Consider the following 27,755-nt stretch of genomic DNA (forward strand, 5'->3'; position numbering starts at 1 on the left):
ATCGAGTCTTGACCAGACACATCCAGTGATTGATATCATGAGCATCGATCCACGCAATTGGGATCGATGACATGCATCAACCAAGTCAGCGAGCCTGACCACCCGATCCCGTTAGTCGCCTTTTACGACAAGCATAGTCGCCTTTTACGGCAAGTTTGGGTTGCTGAATACCTATTCTACCCCGGAATCTTCACGGGTCCTTGAGTAACTGGGGAGTCATGAGGGTACCAAACCTCTTTTGTACACTGGATGTCGCAGTGCAGTTTATCTGGTACGCGGATGCCATAATGTCCTTGGTAAAATAAATTTTTCGCAATATTGTTATGCATGCAAAGTGTGACCAAAATATATAAAATATATAGCCCTTAGCTTGTACGCTCGCATGGTCAAGCATTCTATATGAAAATCTGATGTACTTGTACCAGCTGTACACATTGATAACACTTAAGAGTTCTTGAATTGGATCCCAAGGGAACTTAAGTGGTATGCTTGCTGCCTAGATGTGGTGGGTTGGCACCCTCTCTCATTTGGAGCACCTGCAACTCATTCTTTCACTTGACCATGCATACAGGAGGTAAGACCATAACAATGTGAAGTGGTGTGTCACAGTTGGAACTGAAACATTAAAAGACCAACTCATCATACTGTGAAGTGGCGCGTCTCATGGTCAACTGGAACTGAAACTTTACCAGAATAACTCCTTATAGGAAGTAGCTAATCTCAACTGGAGATTTGACTCATTTGAAACTCATTTGAAAAGAAAGTGGCGTGGCTCAACTGGGTCTAAATGACCAACTTATTAGAGTAGGAAATGGCGCTTAAAGACAAACTCATTATGAAAGTTGGCTGGACTCAATTGGAGCTAAAACATTCCACACTAAATAGATCATTATAATAGGTGCCTCTCAGCTGGAGCTGAAACAAAAGAGAGCCATCGAGAGATCTGAAACATTGAAAGACTAACTAATTACTGAAGTGGCGCGTCTCACCTGGGGCTGAAACGCTACACACCAACTGATCATACCAGAAAGTGGAGCGTCTCAACGAGATCAGTAACATTAAAAGACCAACTGTTAACAATAGGAGATGGCAGGTCTCAACTGAGCCAAACCATAACAGACCAATCAAATAGAAAGTGGTACGTCTAAAACAGATCTGAAACATAGAAAGACCAATTCATAAAAATAAGATTTTGCACATCTTAACTGGCATGGCGTGTCTCAACGTGATCTGAAACATTAAAATTAACACCTTTAGAAAACACTTACTCCTTTAGAAGTGCCGCGTCCCAACGGGATCTTAACCATTTAAAGACCAACTGATCACAATAAGAGAAAGCGGGTCTCAACTGGAGCCAAACTTTAACAGCAACCCATTATAACAGGAAGTGGCGCGTCTCAAACATGATCTGAAACATTAAAAGACTAAATCATCAGTATAGGAGGTGGCACATTTCAATATATCTTGATTTTGTTTATGCAATGATCCTTTGGTAGTGAATAACAGATCGTTATAAATCTCTACAAAATTTAATTGCCGGAACGGATTTGCACAACAGGCCCAAAACTCGAAATCTTTGTACTGATTATTGGGCTAAATTAATGGCCAAACGAAGACAGTGTATCGCTTCATTTTAACCAGAAGCTTAGTTGGGTTTTTTAAAATAACTCGCAATATATGTGCAAAAGGATCAGACTTCCAGACGACCTCAGCTGACACTACAACTGCCTTTCTACGGTAACTGGGGTATCATTGGGTGTGGACAGCACCCGCAACTCATTCTTACACTTCACCATGAATGCAGAAGGTTATACTTTCCCCACTACTCGGAACATTCGGACCAGCAAAATACACCCCTATATCTACTGACCACATTCTTCACAGGGAAAGTTCAGCATAACATGACTTTCTCAGAATGGAGCCCACGTGACCACGGACAGTTGCAATGTGTAACCCATGTCCAGGCACCTTGGTCGTCTGGGTATAACCTACAATTGTAGGACATGTTCACATTCAGTCCAAGTCACCGTTACTATATAAACTATATGGAGTTAACGTAACGCCGAGTTTAAAACACAATATTGAAAAACTGATACTTTCAGGAAAAATAATCTGCTAAGTGATGCGTCTCAAACTGGATATGAATCATAAAAACAACTCATTACATGAGGAAGAGGCACGTCTCAGCTGGAGCTCAAGCATTAAACGACCAACACCTTATTCTAATATTTCAGATCCAGTTAAGATGCCACAGATCCAATTATTAGAGAGCATCGTATTAAACTAGGAGGTGGCGCATCTCAACTGGAGCTAAAATATTAGAGGGCAACGCATTGCGACAGGAGATATCTATCTATATGAAGTGGTGCGTCACAATTGGCGCTGAAGCATTGGAGACCAACTCAATGTATGAAGTGGCGCGTCACAACAGGAGCTGAAACATTAGAGACCAACTCATTATATAAAGTGCTGCGTCACAACTGGAGTTGAAACATTAGAGACCAACTCGTTATATAACGTGGTGCGTCACAACAGGAGCAAAACATTAGAGACCAACACATTTTCTGCAATTAACTTTTATAAAGTAAAAAATCACAAATATAGTCAGTGATATTGAATGACATTGTGCTGACTGAAGTTAATTCATAACTTGTTCACGTTCACAGAATAGTCCTACTTTTCCCTTGAAAGTTTAATTTTTAATTTCTGAACTTATTGTTCAGTCCAACCACCAATCAATTACTTGGATCTGATAATTGAGGATCTTTAAGTCAGGCAGTACGGAATAATTCATAGTCCCTGCCATCCAGTCATCTTCACACTTCGTTTGCAACAGAAATAATAAATATAATTACATTCCTTTTTAAACTTCTGTTTATTTGTTTAACAGACAGTTGCCAAGTTTGCCGTCTATTTATTATCTGAGTGACGTGTGCATCGTTATTATTTCTAAGAACGTGCGAGAGATAAAACATACTTTAGCTTAGAAATTACGTTGCATACTGTACTTTGTTTCTAACTTGCACACAGCTGTCTAAGAGAGGGGTGCGCAATATAAAATACACGCCATCTTAATTCGTGAAGGTTTTTTTCCAAATGCAAAGACATTACTGTGAGCACTAACACTTGAAACACCATGTAAAGAAAGCCGTACTAAAGTACGCAAATTAATTATGTAATTACAATCTGGTTAAAAGAACTGTTTACTGTATATCTGGACTTATGTTTGTAAACTATTTCATTAATTGAATTCAAAATTTCTTTCATTTTTGTTGACATTAATTACGACGAAATCGTTTGTGAAGTGATCGATAGATCGCACAACTGGCCGTTATTTACAGCAACCATGGTCAGATTACCGCTATTGACGCCTTGAAATGAACTTTGTTTGACAGAGAATGGATATCAATGTCATACTTTGACTCGTTCAAAGTCATATTTGTTGTAGTTTGACTATTATATGTCAACATAAAGTTCTCGTACAGAAGGTCGGGAGCCTCGACGGTGACTAGTGAAATTGTTCCATACGTAAAAATATCCGACAATAGCGCTCAGCCTATTAAAGTGCTTCACTTATTATTATTATTTTAAATGTATAAAGTAAAGCTACAACTGAAATGAAACGATATTGGAATATATTATTCCTGATAAAATAATAGTTTCAGATACAGTTCTGCCGATCATTGCATCAAAATTCAAAAGTTGTATTATTGGGTACTTTTTAACCGAACCACCGGAAAAAAAGTGTGCACAGCTGATAACTGTGTCCGTTTTAGTTTACGAGAAAATTCACGGCATTAGATGTTAGTATTGATGACAAAATATATACCAAGATTAACCCATGTGGACCAAGTTCGGACAAACCCGAATTCATTTAAAAATATAGGAAGAAGCAGTTATTGAGTATAATTAACAGGAGAAAAAAATCATTACATGTGGTAATTGGAATTTAATAATTGATCAAGATAAAGACACTTGTAATTATAAACATATTAACCACCCCAAAGCAAGAAAGAAACTTTTTGAGAGAATAGATAGTTTAGATCTTCAAGACCCATGGCGAAAATTATATCCATCTGCAAGAAGATACACCTGGCGACAACCCACACCAATAAAGCAAGCTCGTTTGGATTATGTTTTAGTCTCACACAATGTGCTACATTTAGTTAAAGACAGCGATATAATACCTAGTATAAATTCTGACCATTCTATTATATCTCTTACTGTTTCACTCTCTGATATACAAGGGGGGAAAGGCTTTTGGAAAAGGCTTTTGGAAATTTAATAACTCATTTTTGAAAGATAAACACTTTGTTGCAATGGTTAAACAAACAATTAGTGATACTCTAGATCAATATGAAGACAAGACAGCTAAAAGTGAGAGAGTATTTACAATTGATGACCAACTACTTTGGGACATGATACTTTTATATACTAGGGGATTATTCTCATCAACACGTAAAAAAGAAAACATAGCTTTGGAATTTAGATTAGAACAAGATTTAAATCGGCTTGAAAATAAGTTAGGAGAACAAAATACAGAGAAAGAGAGATTGGAGAATTAATGGAACAATTAAATTCAGCTAAACTAGAATTGGAAAATTTGCATAGAAAAAGAACTAAAGGCTCTTTTATGAGATCAAAGACCAAATGGATAGACCAAGGTGAAAAACCCTCAAAATATTTTCTGCAACTTGAATATAGAACTTTTAATTCCCTGTTCTATGATATCATCCATTGTCATTTTAGGCAAAGCAAAATTACTGAAAATGACCTCTGAAAATTAGGTACATCGTAAATGTCGCCATTTTTTACACATTACTTAATCACTATTCACGGCGTTATTTATAGCATGTTTTGAAATCAAAATTTCGGATATTTACTCGGAAAAATGGATTTCAAAAATAGCCGAACTGAACTTTCAACCATATTGGATAGTGTTTCACTCATACCGGTTATGATTGGTTGTTGGTTGGTTTGTTGTTTAACGCCGCACTCAGCAATATTCCAGCTATATGACGGCGGTCTGTAAATAATCAAATCTGGACCAGACAATCCAGTGATTGATATCAGGAGCATCGATCCGCGCAATTGGGATCGGTGACATGCATCAACCAAGTCAGCGAGCCATACCACCCGATCCCGTTAGTCGCCTTTTACGACAAGCATAGTCGCCTTTTACGGCAAGCATGGGTTGCTGAAGACCTATTCTAGCCCAAAATCTTCACGGGTATCATACCGGTTATGAGACGCCATGCGATCACATCACTTATATTTCAAACTCAGCTGCGATACATTCATCCTTTAACTCCTCATACATTTTAGAATCAAATGACAAATGGTCTTTGTCACCAATATAAAGTGTCTAGATGAAATCAAGCAAAATAAATTAGGTGTGAAAACGAACGCTGTGCTCGGAAAACTGCACTTCTTTGAAATGTAAACAAAGCGAAATTCATATTTTACACGTAGCATTTTGTCCTATTTTAAGCTATCCATATGTCTATTTGTTGCATGCATTGGTTCATCGTCTTTAGAATATGCATGAGAAGAGAACTGTAGGAAGAATTAGGGAATTAAAAATAGATACATTCAACAGAATTAGTTAAAGTGTCCGTCCTGCGTGACACCATAATCAGAATCACGAACGACAACGGTGTTTATCGGAATTTCTGACTATTTCTCTTGGTGTCAATGAAACATAAAACAACAAATAACAGTACACAGATTGTCTGAATGTTTCTGATGACTTACAGGTCACATTTATGTAATCAACGAAAGTCCCCTCGTAAAATCCCGCGTACTGTTGTCAGTGAACACGTTATTTCGTAAAAGTCGGTCACCGGTCCTTGAATGAAAGTACACAAGATCATTGAATCCTGCTTTGGATAGTTTCAATTATGATGTTGATTTTGCATATCTTTTATACATTTTTTCACACAATTAATTTCACTATGGGTATTTATCCATGTTCAATATGATATCATACGTAGATTTTGGCCACAAATTGTATGAATCTTTGATAATCTCCTGTTAGTTTGAACATTGTTTACATAAGAAATTGATAAGTTTAGAGTGTCGTAAACAATATTTATTTTTCCTTTAGACAAGTGTTATATTAGAGGATGAAATGTAAATGTAAACTGCAACATGTAGGTATTTATTTGGAGTGTATTAGTCAATATTGTAATTTCATATCAAACAGGTTAATGAATAGCCGTTATATTTTCAAACTATAACTGAATATATTACCTTCACCCTTGTTTAAATACTGTGATCACAGGATATTGAACTGTTTACTTTATTTCTCCAAGAATTGTGAAAAGTATAAAAAATATAAACCGTGTCATGTACCACGTTGGTCGAGCCTTATACGATTATCCTGATAATTCTATACCAAAGGAACTTTCTTCGCATCTTTTATTGTCTGATTCTGAGATGAGATGAAGAGAGAAAAAATAACATAATAATGAACAAATACATGTCCAATATTGAATATAATTTTGGTTGTTTTGAAATATTCGTATTTGATTACGTAAAGTTGATACAAAACAGGTGCGTGTCTTGGCCAATTAAGATACACAGTAAACTATCTTATTGTTTATACATATTCAAGACATTATTTACATTGCAAAAGAAGCCATTTTATGTTGTGTCGAAAAATCGTCAATTTCTGTTTTAAACATTGAGATTTTCCATACCATGAACGTAAATTTGGGGAGATATATATTAATCAAAATACCACTGTCACTCTTCTCCGATGTTGTCAATGCCATAAAAACAGCCATGACGTCAAATAGAATGGTGTCATTTCTTCGATATTAATTCATTACAATCGATGAAAAGGCTAGCGCTCCATTAATAATGTAACATTAGTCAAATTACACTTGCACAATCAGGAGAATGTTGGAATCTAAGGACTAATTTGTAGGTTAGATAGGGCCATCTATTTTGCTATTACTTCTTCTTTTATGAAGTACGATATCATTACTTCTTATGGGTTCGTTTATACATAAACGTATACAGTTTCACTATCTATATTTGTGTTGGAATAGTTTACTTCCCCGTGAACAAATCACCACGAAAATATATTGTCCTTATCCACAGCTAAGTTTTACCAAGTGACCTGAGTTACAATAAACTAGTGATAAGTATAGCAGAGTTATGCCCCCTTGTCTTTGTACATGTGTAAACGCTCTGTCGTCTTTTGACGTCATAGAAAAAAATCAGTATTCGTCATTTACCGCAGGCTATTTGTTTGTTTTGAATGTATTACGTTATACATAAGCATATAAATCCATTTGATATATAATTATGTCGTTCAGATATAAGGCAGTATTTTGTTCGCTCACAGTTTCTGTAAAACTGCTACATTAAAACAATCGTCGCACAGTACTTTTATCGGTGTACGATAAAAAGCGGCTAAATTTGTTGTTTTTCAACGCAGAATTAATTTCGGACAACAGCTATCAGTGTCTTTTTTCAAACCGATTTAATACTTGCAGTTACATTTACACTATCAGCTATGAAATTTAATATTCTACAACTCAGCGCCGCGTGAGCGCAATTCTCTCACAGCCTTCACTTTTCAGGTCTTAGGAAAATGTGCGTCCGGGGAAAACCTCGGCACCCAGGGGGGTTAAACTTAAGATATCATAACTTTGAAGGTAAGTTGTTAAGATTAATCTAGTCTAAGATCGTTTCGAAAATCTAGACCCTGGTGTGTATATGACTTAAAGAAGGCATTGTTGATTGAGTGAGTGAGCGAGCGAATGAGTTCAACGCTGCGTGAAATAATATTCCATTCATATCATGACGTGTCTGCTTAATGTGGGAGAAAAGTCCGAAGACTTTTATCACTTTGGTGAAACCTACGAGGACGGGTATGGTCCTCACCAAAACCATACATTTTTTGTAGCTCAGGGGAGGGAGGGGGCGTCAAAAGACAAAACTGAAAATTATATTATTACATTTATACATAAATATATAAAATTATATTGAATCTAAATTCGGTTTCTAAAATCTTCGTTTGTATGTAGATGTCGGCCAATGGGTACAAGGGTTTAGCAAAGTCTCACCTTGTGAACATTTGTTGATAAAAATATAATGCCGAAGGAAAACGTGACACATAACCTATTCAGGTACTGGTACTAAATTTGCAGCTGCTTACAGCGGACCAAACGACTACCCTCGTCGGAGTAAGACTGCTGAATCGGCGGAGCTAAACTCGTTTTTATTGGATTTAATACTAAGCTTTATTGACAGTAAACCAACATTTGGCAGGTTTCACAAAGTAAACATCATGCATTGATGTTATTATACCTGTCATAGTGAGCGAGTTAAAATTTAACGTCGCATCGGCATTATTTCAGCCATATAGCGACATAGCGGAGCTGGACATGATAGAGCTTCAGTGAATGGTTTTGGGTCATTTAGAGGTTCTTACACCTATGTCGTTGGTGTTTTCAACTTTCCCAATTATCATTATATTTCCGCCGCATTACCACGGGAAGACCAAGGATAGGTTTCACACATTTGTTCGTTTGTTTGGCAATATTCCAGCTATATGACGGCGGTCTGCAAATAATCGAGTCTAGACCACACAATCAAGTGATTGACATTATGAGCATCGATCCACGTAATTTGGGTACGATGACATGCATCAACCAAGTCAGCGAGCCTGACCACCCGATGCCATTAGTCGCCTCTTACGACAAGCATGAGTTGCTGAAGACCTTTTCGTTTCACACATTTACCCACGTGGGTCACGTGATTTTTGTCACAGGAGCGAACGTTTTAACAACATGTTTATTTTCCATACAACACCAGTTATGTAAACAACAGAAAACAGTTTCAAAACAATAATGCCACGTTAATATACCATTTCTAAAATCCATCCGTTCGAACAAGTCCAATATCATTTATCAGTTCTTTGAGGTAAGATCAATATATTGAAAATCCTAGTTTCGGATACAGTTTACTTCGCATTTTGGATCATTAGTGATAGCATAACAAATACGGAACTAGGATGTCAGTTGAGCTCATAGTGGCTGTAACTCTCATGTATATCTCTCAGATAAAATAAACAAGTTTTCCCAAAGTGTACACAGGCCCGTGGGAGTAGTACTAATTTTATAAACACACACACACACACACACACACACACACACACACACACACACACGCACCGAAATATTCCTTTCAACGAATATTCACAAGGAGAATATTGTCCAACGCCTCCACATATAGGCCAGTACATCTGCATACATAGGGAGTATTTGCTGCAAACCCGAATTTAGAATCAATAGTTTTTATGTACATTTAATAATATTCAGAGATCCAGATAAGCTGCATATCTGCGTAAAATACGCATCAGAAATGCAGAAATACGCAGTAAAATAAAATCCAAGCGTATCAAATACGCAACGAACATTACAGATACAATACAAAAATAAAACGTGTGTATCATCAAAATATTGTGAAGTAACCCTGTGTATTCGATTAGCAAATCAGCAACTTATTTTGAAATTTTAAACGTGCATTCCGTCAAGCTTGCCAAACTCCACGATGAAAGTTACATCATGATCATTTGCCATCACACTTTCTTGTGGAAGTAACGTGTTATGTTTGAGTCCTAAAAATCTCTTGCACCCACGCGACACCTGTTTGCAGGGAATAGATGAATAGTGTTTTTAAATATTTAACTTAAATACCCACATGTGTAAAAACTAGTGGGTAACAGAAATTTGAATACCCAGATAGAATTACTGATACACAATGATTTTAAAATGCATGGAAAAACTACCCACAACACCAAAAGCTTATCTGGAGCTCGGTTATATTCATTGACGACATGGCACAAAAACACCACCCACCCGCCACATACACAAACACACACGGAGACACGCAAACTCAGACAGTAACTGAGAAACGCTCAAACGGGCCTGGTGCCCATGGCATGTGCTGTTTTGTATCGAATATAACATCACATCATCTGTGAATCGTTACAGCCACAGCGATTATATTTTTACATAATTATATATTCACCAACAGATTTCGAAATGTCACATTGCTGCACTTACCTTGTCGTTTGTTCAACGTTCTCTCCAGAGTTAAAACATACGGCAGGGCAGGAAAGTCTTCATAATGCAAATGACATACCGAAGTTATAAAACACCATTCGCCGTAGCGCGTGCATAATTTAAACATGAGAAATTGCCCATTGTAATCTCGATTTTAAATGAATTTTAAACAGCTTTCTGAAATTAATTTAACATGCACCGGTACATTTGACAAAGGAAGCGTCGTCTGCTTCGATCCAAGGAGTCTGGTTTACACGCATGAAAAACTCGTGCAACGGAAGTGTTTCCCGATTGGCTAACCTCGTCACCATGACATCACGTGGCTAGTCTGGTGAACACCTGCGTGAAATGTACAACACTTCTGACCTGATTTGACATTTGTTTATATAAATAATCTTAACCGACCAAGCACTTGGCGGTGGGGTTTGTCCAGCGAGGTTAAAGCATCGACTCCCCTCCCGATTTTGACGCCCCTCTCCGTAATATGGCTTCGATTTTATTAAAGTACTGTTTTTTCGACCTCAGATCTTAAATAAATGCAGTTAATATACAAAATATGTAAATATTCAAACAACTAAATTAGTAGTAAATGGGCCGTGGCACAAATACAGCGTATCAAATAATTTTATGCCTTTTTACACGTAAAAGTGTGTAAAAATGTGAATAAAACAGACTATTGTGAAACTGGGCATAACCAGGTGTAAGTAGATCAAGGAGACCTATGACACCTTGACGACAGGTGAGAACAGGTGCATAATGCCTATAGTCTGTTTCTGCTATGTCAATTTGGACTTAGTTTTATTTTTGAATGTTGAAAGTGCCGACAAATTACCTCCTGTAAAGTACATTTTGTATTGTTCACTGAGATCAAAGTAGCAAATCCAGACTAGTACTTTTCGAGTTGTTTAGTTATTTCGTATTTACAGCTATGTAACACTTTGTGTCGATTTTTAAATTGAGAAAAACGGTTTTTTTTTCATTTCCGTGAGTACTTTAGTTCAAAATTTCGCGCATGATCAAAGATATTAACTGAAGGAAAAAAGAAAGAATACCAAGTTGTTGTTTTATGTGTTGGAAAATTGAAACAACTGTTGTTAAATTTGATTATGTCTATTTAACCATCATTCATTCATGCAACAGTTTGTGAAATGTAATCTGTAGCTGTTTAAAAATACATTGGTTCAATGGGGGTAGACTGGGGTAGGAAATGAACTGGCAAACACATGACCCCTAACATGTTTGAAATGTTATAAATATATGCCGAAAAGAGCAATTTTTTTTTAATTTTTAAGATAAGATATTTTAGATACCCATCAACAGTTGTGTATTATGCGATTTGATTTTTTTCATTTTTAAAAGATACGAATCAAATCATATTTTAAACAATAAAACCATGTTGGGGTATTTTGTGAGTGCTGACAAAGCGCCCGAAGAATCTTTTTGGGGTATGATATCGCTAACTTAAGATATTTTTAATTGAAAATCAAAGATATGCTTAAATCCATTGACATGTACAGTTTCCTTTGCTCCTCAGTATATATTTGGAATGCAACACAGCGGTGTAGCAACTACGTGGCACAGCAAGCGCTTACTCTTTGAAACAGTGTTTCTGGACGACCCCGCGTGAAAATTGTTGTTGATGAGTTGACTCGATATCGTTTTTTGATTGTTGCATTAGTTTTTAGGATTTGATAACAATGAGCAAACTGGGATTTTATCAAAGAAGTTATAATTTTCCCAGTAAATGCTTGAAATGAATAATTATGCTTCAGTCTTTTGGGTAAAAACGATATTGTCTGCGGAAACAATTAAAACGACCCATAATCATCAAGCTCAAATAATTAGTGGGGCGGGGTCGCTTTCGCTGACGTAGCTTGAGGTAGTTACAGCGTTTGCACGTCGCGCCATAGGCCGGGTTCGATTCCCCACACGGAAGATCCGGGTTAAAATAGGTCTGACTTGTTTGATGCATTGTTATTGTATCCGAGTTGCGTAGATCGATGCTCATGATGTCAGTCACTGTATTGTTTGGTCCAGACCCGATTATTTACAGATCGGCGTCACATAGCTGGAATATTGCTGAATGCTAAGTTTTAAACAACAAACAAACAAACCCACATGGATACCATGTGTGAAGCCCATTAAACAAGCTGAAGTTACGGAAAGGAGCTAGGATTTATAATAAGCTTTATAATGATATATACATGTATAAATATACTGCCACATGCACAAAGCTCTGTAGCTCACCTGTTTTTGCTTGAATATTTAATAAAATAATGAAACTATTTACAAACAAAATGAACACGAAAATGCCAAAATTATTAACAGCAGTTTCAATACAACAAAACAATATGCATATTCCAGAGACACCGATACTGGGATTATTAACAGTAAATATTGCGCCCTGTACGCATTACAATTATGAATGGACGCGAATATAAGATCCATTGGACACACGGGGATGTGGATGTTGGAATGATTGAATGGATACTATAAGTTTGCTTTGTATGATATTTCTGTTCTGATAAGAAACACAGTCAGTGTTCGTACATTCCATGTCAGATCTAGAGAAGGACATTTCCAAATTTGACGCATCAGTGACAAAAATTATGTCCGATGCAAATTCCCTATTTTGGCTTGTACCATATTTTTTTTTTCAGGTGGACAATTGAATTGCCTTTGCATGTGTTTGTGACTGGTGCCACCGGTGGGGCAGGATACGCCCAGCTTTTCGCGAACACCTAGTATCTTCACTTTTTGATAGTGCTTCATAAACATATGCTCATGATATAGTCGGAATCGTACAATCGACTCTGCTTTGAGCAGAGATGTCTATTAGATATAGAATGGGTTTTGTAGTTTTATTTACTCAGTCATTAGATTTCGTTTCAAACAAAATCCCTTTCTGAAAGAAGCAAAAGGCCTCACAGATAATTTGTATGGTTTTTTGCTGTTGGTACAGTGGTCACTAAGCTGGTACCCGATTATATTCCTGAGACCACCAAAACTCATTACCTAGTACCCAGGACTCAAATTACAAAGGTAAGTCCATGCGATATCATCGCTGGGATGATCGATCAAAGTCAATTCTTTTCTGCAGTAAACGTTCATCACGTCAGAGTATTGCCCGTTCCCGGTTTTTTTTCATGTGAGCAATTGACTTGCTTTTGCATGTGTTTGTTACGGGTGCTACCGGTGGGGCAGGATACGCGAACGCATTTTCGCGAACACCTTGTATCATTACTATTTCATAGGGGTCCATGAACACATGATCATGAAAGAGTCGGACGCGTACATTGGAATCTGCTTTTAGTAGAGAATTCTTATGAATATGGAAAGGGTTTTGTTGCTTTTATCTATTATTGATACTAAAGGCGAAAAGTCGTATGGTTTGTTTGTTGTTTAACGCCGCACTTAGCAATATTACAGCTATATGACGGCTGTCTGTAAATAATCGAGTTTGGACCACACAATCCAGTGATTGATATCATGAGCATCGATCCACGCAGTTGGGATCGATGACATGCATCAACGAAGTCCGCGAGCCTGACCACCCGATCCCGTTAGACGCCTTTTACGACAAGCACAGCCACCTTTTACGGCAAGCATGGGTTGCTGAAGACCTATTCTACCCCGGAATCTTCACGGGTCTATTTTCATTCCGATGAAGTCGGCAAAACTTGCCAAACTGAACCTACAATAGTTGCCACAGGCAGAATTCTCTTTAAAAAAATTAAGAAAGATTTAAAAGACGATGGAAAAAAAGAAAATCGGTGATGGATGACAAGCGACTTTGTCGAGATTACTCATCGCATTCCGAGGCAAGTCAGATGATGCCATCATGGGAAGGACATGCTTCGTCGTCGAAACTTCAACATTTTGGAGCAAGCAGTTGATGAGGTGACTGCACCACTGAAGTATGGTTTGAATAAATTCCTTGTTTTATCTCCTGCGACAATCAGCCAATCTTCTCATGCTGCGTGAATTTTGGAGAAGAAGATGTCAAAGCAAGCGAAATAGAAATAATATTTATTTTCTAGATTTAAATCAAAACATTTTATTTGAGATGCAGCCTATTCGATCTAATAAAAGCAGACAGGAAAAACTTAGAATGACAGAGCAGCAAACAAGAGAAGAGGGTTCATACTATGACTACAATTGAGAGAATTATGTCAGAGAATGAATTCATTGGGCGCAATGAATATGTCACACTCTGAGATGCTGTATGCTGCAGGATTACTCTGTTTAATGCAAGACAGGGTGTAATCCATCACGACTGAAAGTTACAAATTTAGATGATGCAGTTGCCAGGAGATGGGTCGATGTCTCTACAGTGGAACAGTTCAATACCAGGGAGAAAATTTAAAGCTCTTGAATGAAATGGTTGTTGCATACCAAAGTGGAAAAGCGAACCATTTAGGTCCAGTCCTGATCCCAAGAGACTGTGTCGGTGCCTTGTCCATTCTTACATACCAAGACAAGAGGAAGAAAGTTGGGATTCTTGATGAAAATCCTTGTTTTTCACACACAGCAGTCAGCATATCATGTGCTAGGTTGGGATGCTATTAGAGTATGTGTGATGCAGCTGGTGTGAAGCTTCCAGAGTTGTTGACAGCATCAAAACAAAGATTTGGGTTGTTGTTTTACGCCGCACTCAGCATTATTCCAGCTTATATGACGGCGGTCTGTAAATAATCGAGTCTGGACCAGACAATCCAGTGATTAATATCATGAGCATCGGTCCAGGCTATTGGGATCGATGGCATGAATCAACCAAGTCGGCGAGCCTCACCACCCGATCCCGTTAACATCAAAACAATATATGCTTCACTTGAGGTTCCTACCACTGCGCCGTTAAACAACAAACAAACAAAACTGAGATCACGAAATGGCTGAAATATTGCCTACGTGACGTTAACTCACTCACTCACTCCCACCACTGAGAGAGAATATTTCTACAAACATAGGGGTCACAGCAAGGGTCTCAATGAAGGTGTCTACCAGTATCCTCAACCAACTCAAGAAGTTACCCAAGCTGGGAAACACCTACTTCACGTTCAAGGTGAAAATGAATAGCTTACATGATTCATTGACTTTGAAGACGTTTAGTAGCCAGCAGGCTAGTGTTTGTCATCACTTATAATAGTAGCCGGATAACATATAACTTGTCTGAGGTTGGTTGATTTTTTGTTTATTGCCTCACTCAGCAATATTCCAGCTAAATGACGGCAGTCTGTAAATAATCGAGTCTGGACGACCCGTGAAGATCCGGGGTAAAATAGGTCTTCAGCAACCCATGCTTGCCGTGAAACGCGACTACGCGACTAGGATTTATAATAAGTTTTATAATGATATATACATGTATAAATATACTGCCACATGCACAAAGCTCTGTAGCTCACCTGTTTTTGCTTGAATATTTAATAAAATAATGAAACTATTTACAAACAAAATGAACACGAAAATGCCAAAATTATTAACAGAAGTTTCAATACAACCATCAATATTCCAGCTAAATGACGGCAGTCTGTAAATAATCGAGTCTGGACGACCCGTGAAGATCCGGGGTAAAATAGGTCTTCAGCAACCCATGCTTGCCGTGAAACGCGACTACGCGACTAGGATTTATAATAAGTTTTATAATGATATATACATGTATAAATATACTGCCACATGCACAAAGCTCTGTAGCTCACCTGTTTTTGCTTGAATATTTAATAAAATAATGAAACTATTTACAAACAAAATGAACACGAAAATGCCAAAATTATTAACAGAAGTTTCAATACAACCATCAATATTCCAGCTAAATGACGGCAGTCTGTAAATAATCGAGTCTGGACGACCCGTGAAGATCCGGGGTAAAATAGGTCTTCAGCAACCCATGCTTGCCGTGAAACGCGACTACGCGACTAGGATTTATAATAAGTTTTATAATGATATATACATGTATAGATATACTGCCACATGCACAAAGCTCTGTAGCTCACCTGTTTTTGCTTGAATATTTAATAAAATAATGAAACTATTTACAAACAAAATGAACACGAAAATGCCAAAATTATTAACAGAAGTTTCAATACAACCATCAATATTCCAGCTAAATGACGGCAGTCTGTAAATAATCGAGTCTGGACGACCCGTGAAGATCCGGGGTAAAATAGGTCTTCAGCAACCCATGCTTGCCGTGAAACGCGACTACGCGACTAGGATTTATAATAAGTTTTATAATGATATATACATGTATAAATATACTGCCACATGCACAAAGCTCTGTAGCTCACCTGTTTTTGCTTGAATATTTAATAAAATAATGAAACTATTTACAAACAAAATGAACACGAAAATGCCAAAATTATTAACAGAAGTTTCAATACAACCATCAATATTCCAGCTAAATGACGGCAGTCTGTAAATAATCGAGTCTGGACGACCCGTGAAGATCCGGGGTAAAATAGGTCTTCAGCAACCCATGCTTGACGTAAAACGCAACTATGCTTGTCGTAAAAGGCGACTAACGGGATCGGGTGGTCAGGCTCGCTGACTTGGTTGATGCATGTCATCGATAACACATTGCGAGGATCGATGCTCATGATATCAATCACTGGATTGTCTGGTCCAGACTCGATAATTTACAGACCGCCGTCATATATAGCTGGAATATTGCTGAGTGCAGCGTTAAACAACAAACCAACCAACAACCAATCATAACCGGTATGAGTGAAACACTATCCAATATGGTTGAAAGTTCAGTTCGGCTATTTTTGAAATCCTTTTTGCCGAGTAAATATCCGAAATGTTGATTTCAAAACATGCTATAAATAACGCCATGAATGGTGATTAAGTAACGTGTAAAAAATGGCGACATTTACGATGTACCTAATTTTCAGAGGTCATTTTCAGTAATTTTGCTTTGCCTAAAATGACATGGATGATATCATAGAACAGGGAATTAAAATTTCTATATAGGTCTTCAGCAACCCGTGCTTGCCGTAAAACGCAACTATGCTTGTCGTAAAAGTCGACTAACGGCATCGGGTGGCCAGGCTCGCTGACTTGGTTGATGCATGTCATCGATCCCACATTGCGAGGATCGCTGCTCATGATATCAATCACTGGATTGTCTGGACCGGCGGCATATAGCTGGAATATTGCTGAGTGCGTCGTTAAACAAAAAACAACAACCAACCAGTCGAAATAAAATGAACATTCCATGTCCGCTAAGGTCACCGCGTACAATCTACTAATATACCTACTTACAAAGTGAATGTACTCCGATCGAGCTGATAAGATAAGAATATCTACGCGAAACAGCTGTTATTGGTCTTTGGCAACATTAAAACGTTCAGTGAATCATACTGAGCTGCCACCATGAACGTCAGGGAGATTTGTGTCTACATTTGCTGCCTAGTCGGGCTTGTGCCATGCATTGCTCAGCCAAGTAAGTCGAACTTATTGATGGCAGCACAATTCTTACAGTATGAAGTCCGAGATCTGCAAGTCCCCCAAACCAAACATGCGTTTCCACCGTTTCGATGGGATGAAGAGCAGGGCATGTGGCCAAGTGACGTCAAGATGAATTTCCATGGCAACCCGGATTATGCTCTCTTTAGACAAATATTCGGCATCTTTGATAACAATATGTTTGCGACAACATACATAATGGCATGTGTTGCTGAGACGAGACGATACATGGACGATCGATGGCATAACGACACGTCTTATGGGTTAATGAATGGCATCAACGCCATCAAACGTCATCATGATCTAAATGTGAATTATTCCAATTCCTTAATGACATTCTGGCCTCAAACGTATAACGACGACTCCAAGGTATATAACAGCTACCCCGTAAATCTCAATGACGCAATCAAGCTGACTGATCATTTACCTCTGAATGCAACCTATGCTTTTCTGGAAAGACTTGGACTCAAGGATGTGGACAAAATCGTCCAAGAGGTCATGCGGATAAGGTACACGTTATTATAGACTAATGGGTTTAAGAGATTTCACTTATGTGCGCGATGTATATTTGGTTGTAGAAGATACATGCTTTTCATTATTACAGGGGGCACGGGTGGCCCAGTCGTCTAAGGCGCTGCGATTCGCTGTGCAGAGTTGCGTCCCTTGGGCACGCCAGAAACCTATGATTGTGGGTTCGAATCCCGGTTCGCGCCGATTATGTTTCTAGGTTTGTCAGCACCATACCCGTGCTCGTGGGGTTCACTGATGTGGTAAACGTCTGAGACCTGCATCACTTCGGGCTTTCCTCCCACATTAAGCTGACACGCCGTGATATAACTTGAATACTATTAAAAGCGGCGTTAAACACAACTCACTAACTTATTATTACATGTCCATGTTAAAATGTCGTCCAGAAGGGAATACGTTATTTCCTACGATATCTTCTTCCATTAGTTTGAGGTTTAATCTGGACAAACATTAGACCCGTGAAGGTTCCGGGGTAGAATAGGTCTTCAGCAACCCATGCTTGCCGTAAAAGGTGCTCGCTGACTTGGTTGATTTATGTCATCGGTCCCAATTGGTAGAATGATTCGATAACTTTGATTCTTTGTGGCTGCACCTTCAAAGGGGGTTGAAGTATGGTAAAATAATTGTCCCCCTGAGAGGGTGCGTAAGTTCCACTTCCTTCAAATTATGTTTCATTTTCCTGGATTTTAATCGTAGAATGCTTGTTGTTTTTTTAAATACTTTGGCTTCAAATGTCTAACAGTCACCTGTAGCCAGAGGGATGGTGTAAATGCTGCTGGGGTACTATGCAGGAAGCAGATGTACCGTTAGTCCCGATGGTCCTAGTATGGTGTCCTAGCTTTGGTTACTGGTGATGTCTAGCCCATGTTTACAATGAATTGTTCAGAATAGTCACATTTCCATAGTAACATGCTAGTTTAATCTATATCAGAGATGGTCTAAGCTTTTATTGTCCTTTGTCGACAGATTTTGATATCTTTATGAATGTATTATTACTGTATAACTTGATTTAGTCACTATATGGCTGAAATATTGGCGATGTGACTTTAAATCTTAACTCACTCACTCACTCACTCAATTCCATGGATCGATGCTCATGATATTAATCACTGGATTGTCTGGCCCAGACTCGATTATTTACAGGCCGCCGTCATATAGCTAGCTTTTTGCTGAGTGCGGCGTTAAACAACACACCAACCAATTGACAAACATAAACCATGGTTCAATCATTGCTTTTCAGTAGGTCCTCAGTCTGAATTCCTTAAAACTCTAAACAAAGCAGTGTAATTTTACGTTCTTTCAATGGTAATCTATTTGACAAATCCTATACAGGCGAACATCGTTGTGTCGATCTTGGATGTATCGAATTTCCGGATGTCTCGAAATAATTTGGGAGACCCAAGTATTCAAATTAAACCTAAATGTCTCCAATACCATTTACCCACGATTTCGAGTGAGTGAGTGAGTATGGCTTTACGCCGCTTTTAGCAAACTTCAAGCACTTTCACGGCGGAGGACACCAGAAATGGGCTTCACACATTGTACCCATGTCGGGAATCGAAACCGGGTCTTCGGCGTGACAAGCGAACGCTTTAACCACTATGCTATCCGACCGCCCCACCCACGTTTTCGACACAACGAGGTTCGAATGTATTTGGAACTGAATAAAGAGTCCAAGTTCCGAACATGAATATAGTGTGAAATAAGATATGTGTGTAAAGAAGAGTTTGTTCTGATGACTCCCGTGAAAATTCCGGGATAGAATAGCATGCTTGTCGTTAAAGGCGACCAACGGGATCGGGTGGTCAGGCTTGCTGACTTGGTTGATGCATGTCATTTATCCCAATTGCGTGTATCGATGCTCATGATATCAATCACTGGATTGTCTGGTCCAGACTCGATTATTTACAGACCGCCGTCATATAGCTGCAATATTGCTGAGTGCGGCGTTAAACAACAAAACAACCTAACCAATCCGATGAATCCTTTGCTAGAGATGTCTACACACTGGCGTTCCACATCCCTCCGGACTTCGATGACACATTTCTCAACATTGGTCTGGGTTCCATTCTTGCTGAAATGACCAAAGAGTTTCCCCGGGCGTTCAAACTTTGGTCGTCCCACAACACCAATCTTACATCCGTGTTCGATGCTCTCAAGTACTACGCTTACAGGTGAGACAACGTTAATGTATTTACCGTTATCTCACATGTTTCGACAGTTATTGTAAGTTCTATTATGTACATCGCCATGTAAAATAATGTAGGCATTATCAAACATTGTATTCACGATACATTTACATGTATTCTTGTACCTTAAACATATCTGACGAAATGATCGCGAATATACCCATCATACCGAAACGCTTACCTATCCATTTTTTACAAAGTAAATTGTTTGGCCGTGATGGGCACAGTTAAATGCTGATTTTAGAAATATTCCTGAAAAATAAGAGCGAGAACACAAAGGAATGTAACACAATTAATAATTAATCCATGTTGGTATACCATGTTGGTATCGCGCATTGGCGAAAATTGTGAGCGTTTTAATCACTTGGCCAATGTACTGACCCCGCTGTGTGTACCGTCTACTGCATCAATTGACAGACACTTTGAAGTGTGGAAATACATTACTAAGGTCCGTTTGGAGTTTTGTTTTATCCTTACGTTGGTGGGGATGGTCGTCTTGCTGTAATCTGTTATTGAAGAAGTATGTAAACAAAATATGTCTCAACTAAATCCCTTTTAAATTTGCCCGAAGACCGTTCTCCGGGGACCAACGTGTGAACACCATCGACACCAGGAGCTACTACTACCTAAGGCCGTGGTTGGAGCAGGAGAAGGCAGCCGGGCGTGATGTCGCTCTTGTGCCAACGTGGGTGAGTATGTACCCATGAGTTCTCTCGCTACATAACGGTTGTAATTTTGTCAATTCATACGTTCCCGAAGTGTTCCTTTTCGCAATTTGTGAAGCTCATTTCTGGTGTCCTCGTCGTGATATTGCTGGAATGTTGCTAAAAGCGGCGTAAAACCATATTCACTCACTCACTCTTCCTTTTCGGTCGATTTTTAATATACATATTACACTTTCATCACTTCATTGTAGAAATTGTTGACAGGTAAGACAATAATAGGCTGAAACTTGTTTTAGAATTCAGTTATTATATTCAACCTGTTAACCCAATTTCAATTCCTATGTTTTACGTCACAGTTTTATACTACTCAAAAGAAGTGAAGGATCACCTGATTCTTTCATATTACTATAGTTAATCTCTCATGTCATGACGATTAACTTTACAATTATGAAAGAATCGGGTGATCCTAAACTTCTTTTGAGTAGTATATATTAATGCAACCCCGTGAAGATCCGGGTTAGAATTGGTCTTCAGCTTGTTGTGAGAGGCGAATAACGGGATCGGGTAGACAAGCTCGCTCACGTGGTTGATGTACGATGTCATCGTATCCAAAATGCGTAGGTCAATGCTCATGTCAGTCAGTGGTTTGTCTGGTTCCAGACTCGATTATTTACAGATTGCTTAAGTATAGCTGAGTGCGGCGTTAAACAACACACAACCCATTATTGACATGACAGTTGAAAGTAAGACAAGCAGTAACAGTGCAACATATTTTACACGAATGTGTATGATAGACATACACAGATATGGTTAAGAGCGTGTTAAACAACATACATGTATGTTATAAATGCGATAGACATAGGCGGTAAACGTGGTATGATGGCCATTATCATTCTGCTAATGTGACGACGTTAAGTAAGTTCCATACATAGATGCAATGTTTGTTTCTGCAAATACCAGTGACAAACGCTCCTCGTGAATTTAAGGTTTCCCGGCGTGCTGGTGTTGCTTTTGACAACCACTGGTACATTTTATAACTTAGACTGTCCATTGTATTGTGTCCATATTCGTTTTATAAAAGCATCTGTGATAGAAAGGATGTCTTAAACATTATGATTTACAAATGACATTATAGCGTGACGGGATTACCTTTGATGTTCAAACATGAGATCCCGTCACGCTATAATGTCATAATGTTTAAGACATCATTTCGATCACCGGATTACCTTTGATGTTCAAATATGTGAGACCCGTGAAGATTCCGGGATAGAATAGGTCTTCAGCAAGCCATGCCCGCCGTAAAAGGTAAATATGCTTGTCGTAAAAGGCGACTAACGGGATCGGGTGGTCAGGCTCGCTGACTTGGTTTATGCATGTCATCGATCCCAATTGCGTGGATCGATGTCTTGATATCAATCACTGGATTGTCTGCTCCAAACTCGATTATTTACAGACAGCCGTCATATAGCTGTAATATTGCTAAGTAACAACAAACAAACCATACGACTTTTCGCCTTTAGTATCAATAATTGATAAAAGCCACAAAACCCTTTCCATATTCATAAGAATTCTCTACTAAAAGCAGATTCCAATGTACGAGTCCGACGCTTTCATGATCACGTGTTCATGTCTGCTCCAAACTCGATTATTTACAGACCGCCGTCATATAGCTGGAATATTGCTGAGTGCGGCGTTAAACAACAAACCAACCAACCAACCAACCAAATCAAATATGTGACGATTTTGTTTTCTCACTTAACATGCTGCACATTAGCTACGTTATAAATGTACAGATCCAGGACACCGATGAGGTACGCACGTGGTATGACAAGGGCGTCATGATGCCTTTTAACATCAACAACGTTGACGTCACTGTGTGTGCCAACTTCATCTACGCCTTGACATCAGGCATCATCACTGGCGTCCTTCAGCCATCGTTACTGGATGACCCTGACGTTATGGTAATGGATTTTAAATGTTCATAAAGATATGTTTTTTCTTCTAAATATGAAATACGTTTTTCATTTGATAAAATGAAGGGGATTAGGGAACCCCTGTGGTTAAAGGGTTCGCTCCTCACTCTGAGGACCCGGTTTCGATTCCCGACATAAGTACTATGTGTGAAACCTATTTCGGGTGTCCCCTGCCGTGATATTGCTGAAAGCGGCGTAAAACTATACTCACTCACTATATGTGTGTCCACCCCATCCCCAAACTTTATATGACCGTGGTCTAGTGGTAGAGCGTCCGCCCGGAGTGCGGGAGGTCCGGGGTTCGATCCCCGGTCGGGTTATACCAAAAGACGTTAAAAGATGGTACCTGTTGTTACTCTGTCTGGCGCTCGGCATTATTGGGATACAACAAGGACTGGTCGGCTCGGAGTCAGTATACTGTGTCTGAGTGGGGTTTTCATGTTAAACTGCGGCATGGTATCTCAGTGGGCTAGCATTATATACATCGGCATTAGCCCGGTCTAGTACAAGCAGCCACACACACTCGAGCATGCACGTCGCTATATAAGTGCAATAATCTCCGACGCAACGTTAAACACCATTTCACATCACCTCATCCACCTTTATATGGCTACATATGTTTGGGTTGTTTTAATATTGCAGCACGGAAAAAGAAATAAAAGGCTCATGTCGCCTGGCTCTTTACCTGTATGATCTTTTGGACGTTGTGACATCATCATCGTCAATGTCTTCCTTAATTGCCAGACAATGTCATGCACAAGCTCAGATGTACATTTGTACGTGACGGGTGCCACCAGGGGGCCAGGATACGCTCACCTTTGGGCGAACACCTGGTATTATCACTATGTGATAGCGCTTCTTAGACGCATACGTATGTAGAATTGGTCTTCAGCAACCCATGCTTGCCGTAAAAGGCGACTATGCTTGTCGTAAGAGGCGACTAACGGGATCGGGTGGTCAGGCTCGCTGACTTTGTTGATGCATGTCATCGATCATGTTGTCAATCACTGGATTGTCTAGTCCAGACTCGATTATTTACAGACCGCCGTCATGTAGCTGGAATATTGCTGAGAGCGGCGTTAAACAACACACAAACAAACAAATATGATATGGTCGGAATCGTACAATGGAGGTACAATAGAGGTTTCTTATGAGCACAGAAAGGGTTTCGTCGCTATTATTTAAGTATTCATGATGTGTGGGTGATGTTTCGTAATGTGACATTAACTTAACAGAGAAGTATACCAGATCTGAAATCGTTAACATCTGTTAATAATGCACACTTGAGGTGATGACAGGTGTGTTTTTGTTCTGTTTAAAACAAACTATATTTCATTGCTGAGGGAATGCTTAAATAGTTCCTAAAATAGCTCCATAAATACCACTCGTGTTTGAGTTATGAGATTAACGAAACGGAAACGTGTATGTATTTTGTTCAGACAAAGACTCCTTGTATTACAGCACATCTACAACGACACCGCCAGGATGATCACTTTCCAAATTCAGACAAACTTCTCCGACCGAGCAGACCTGGCGTTGACGTACTACCCCTCTGTCATAGAGTTCTACTGGTTCGTGGCCAGGACGTACAACAAACTACAGGAAACTCTGGACAGGACGGGATCGCTGCCACATAAGGTGACATTAACGTCAACGGATCAAAAGACGTTGCTTTAGTCATTCACACACAAACTCCCACATGCCAGTGCCCAATAAGTATTCTTCATGAGTTCAGAGTTCTTCATGTTATATATTCCCGAGGCTAGGACGCATCCATGTTATGAGCTAAGACATGCATCAGATATAGTAAAAGCTGTTTAACATGACTAAAACAAAGCGTGTTCTTCAACTGAAGATCAGCGTGAGTGAGTAGGGCTTAACGCCGCTTTTAACAGTATTCCAGTTATATCACGGCGTGTCAGCTTAATGTGGGAGGAAAGCCCGAAGTGATGCAGGTCTTAGACGTTAACCACTTCGGTGAAACCCATGAGCACGGGTATGGTGCTGACAAACCTAGAAACATAATCGGGGCGAACCGGGATTCGAACCCACAATCATAGGTTTCTGGTGTGCGCAAGGGACGCAACTCTGCACAGCGAATCGCGGCGGCTTAGACGACTGGGCCACCCGTGCCCCCACTGAAGATCAGAAGATGTTGAGGATTTTTAATATGGAAAGGGTTTTGTCTCTTAAATATATATTCACACATAGCTGTCTGGTTCAGACATGACCGCATTTGTATTCTTTTCTACAGATGCAGATGCCGTTGTACTGATATCGTGTCGAACATTTGCAAGTGGATGCTGCGAAAACCAATCGACACATGCACTTGTTCAAGTAATCTGTGTTTTAATTTTTAGGGTATGGACCAGATTCTAGCGGACCTCAAGGACGTGTTAAGGACATACGCTAGTCCCCGGATCCTAGACCTGGGAACCCCGTCCTCTATGTATAACTTCTCGACCTTATACTACGACGACTTCCTCGGCGATGCTGACATAGACTACAGCAACAAATCAGCTGTAAGTATGATCAATAGTTTCGATCGGCAGCGTTATGACTCCCACGTCATTTACGTAACATTAATAGTCGCAGCCTTTTTGGAATGTGCCCTTCGTGTGTCTTGCCTTATCTTTATTGGTGTGACCCGTGAAGATCCGGGGTAGAATAGGTCTTCAGCAACCCATGCTTGCCGTTAAAGGCGACTGTGCTTGTCGTAAGAGGTGACTAACGGGATCGGGTGGTCAGGCTCGCTGACTTGGTTGATGCATGTCATCGATCCCAATTGCGTGTGGTGATGCTCATGATGTCAATCACTGGATTGTCTGGTCCAGACTCGATCATTAACAGACCGCAGTCATATAGCTGGAATATTTGGAGCAGCATCCTATGGAACACGAAACGGGACAACTCTTATTCACTCTGACAACTGTTAGACAGGGATCAATGAGTCAAATATTAACATTGAGTTATGATCGTAGCACTGGTATCACTTTGGGGAACATTCCCCCGGTGTCTCCACTCGTTGGTACATGTACTTGATTAATCTTCAGAGAACTATGTACTGTTTTCATCAATGATATTAAACATTCTTGTATGAGGGGCTTATATCGTGGGTAAAGATGACGTTTGTGTAGTTGTTGGCGAAGACAAAAATACGTTTTTGACATATAGAATTAAAGGAAGATTGAGTGGCTGATTTGTTTTGGAAAGGAAACAATAGTTAGAGAGTTAAGCCTACATTTTGGGATCAAAACCATACTGGCGTATTGTGTATTGTGTGCTGTGTATATTTTAGCCAGATCCTGAAGATCGTATATTCACCACCTCAATGGCCATGACCGCTCTGCTCACCATCTGGACAACGCAGGACCAGCACACAGGGAAGATGATCTGGGATGCAGGTAGGTTTGTTACGTCTTATTGTAGCGCAGTGATAAGTCTGATTAGTTCAGTATTTGGTCGCCCCTGTATTTAATCTTTAGACTTTCGACAGTAAAGATTCATCATGCGGGACCATGCTTTGTTGGTTGGTCTGTTGTTTAACGACGCACTCAGCAATATTCCAGCTGTATGACGGTGGTCTGTACATAATCGAAACTGGACCAGACAATCCAGTGATTGACATCATGAGCATCGATCCACGCAATTGGGATACGTTGAGATGCATCAACGAAGTCGGCGAGCATGAGTTGGTTTGATCGCCATTGTGATCAATACAGTAATAGTACAACATCTAACAAACTTTGTCGATCCCACAGTTATGTCACAGCATGGTTTGGGGACGTACATTTCCACAGGGTATGTGAATTATTTCAACACAGTGTCCCAAGTTAGGCGATAACTAAGCTACCTGATAGCCTTTCAAATTAACCCAATGTTACTGACCACAGCACGCTGACATATCAAAGATTGAAATGTCGGTCCATACTATTATCACCTTCGTGTTTATTCTCCTAGATACACCTGTGGACATCAAGATGGCCGCCAATATGACGGCAACGTGGTTGTACTACAACACCAACGGCGAACAACCGCTGTTGTCATGGAACGCGTTTTTCTCTGGATCATTCAAAGGCTACACTGTCAGTAAACGTTTGGTATTTCTTCATCTGTATGAGGCCTCAACACTGTGTACACTGTACTAGCCTTTAGTATCGGGACACCTTGCGAGTTGTTCTCGCAAAACAATCGTTTAGAATGGCAACTATATCTCGTAGTTTGAAGGGAAGATTTCCTAGACTTATTTCAATTGCTGACGTGTCATGAGAAATCCGAAATATTTCTTGTATCTACCTAACTGGTGTTATAATAGGTCTTCAGCAACCCGTGCTTGCCGTAAAATGTTACACTGCTTGTCGTAAGAGGCGAATAACGGGATCGGGTTGTAAAACAGTTCATATTAATAAGTGGAATCTATTTCAGAAGATGATTGAGACTGATTATTCTCTGGCATTGAATTGTTTGTTTAAAGTGATTGAACAATTCTACAAAAATACACATGCATTGACATTTCGTTCCAGACGGACACATTCCATTACCCGATGAACAGACTTGAATTATTCAATGGGACGAGAATAAATAAGACTGAGATTCGCAACGAGAAGTTCATTCAGGGAGTGGAAGGATTCATCCCCGAAAACGAATACAAACAGATGATGGAGAAACTTCACACCCCCACCGTCTTCCCCGGCTACAACAACAACGGCGACTTCTTCCCCTTCTGGTCCTCTGAAGCCTACACCTACGCCATCGGGATGCTGGGATTGGGGAAATACATTGGGACTTTATAATAATGCCAAAATATTAATAAATTAGTAAATTGTCCGGACATTGTCTTCAGCTAATCATTTA

At 39.5% G+C, this 27,755-nt stretch overlaps 1 protein-coding gene and 1 pseudogene across 1 annotated transcript; both read left to right on the forward strand.

Moving 5' to 3' along the window:
- The first annotated feature begins 561 nt into the window (after nucleotides 1–561).
- LOC139473152 (uncharacterized) lies at nucleotides 562–15,158 on the forward strand (annotated as a pseudogene).
- Nucleotides 15,159–17,453: 2,295 nt separating this feature from the next.
- Nucleotides 17,454–27,696, forward strand: LOC139473253 (uncharacterized). The gene is made up of 9 exons (XM_071255790.1): nucleotides 17,454–18,055; nucleotides 20,069–20,248; nucleotides 20,835–20,952; nucleotides 22,722–22,889; nucleotides 24,363–24,539; nucleotides 25,262–25,423; nucleotides 26,200–26,305; nucleotides 26,862–26,986; nucleotides 27,425–27,696. Exons 1-9 carry the CDS (start codon nucleotides 17,454–17,456, stop codon nucleotides 27,692–27,694), a joined length of 1,908 nt encoding a protein of 635 aa, XP_071111891.1. The 3' UTR covers nucleotides 27,695–27,696.
- Nucleotides 27,697–27,755: the final 59 nt, after the last annotated feature.

This window comes from Haliotis cracherodii, unplaced genomic scaffold (assembly GCF_022045235.1).
Source record: "Haliotis cracherodii isolate W230 unplaced genomic scaffold, xgHalCrac1.p SCAF_27, whole genome shotgun sequence".
Classification (NCBI taxonomy): domain Eukaryota; kingdom Metazoa; phylum Mollusca; class Gastropoda; order Lepetellida; family Haliotidae; genus Haliotis; species Haliotis cracherodii.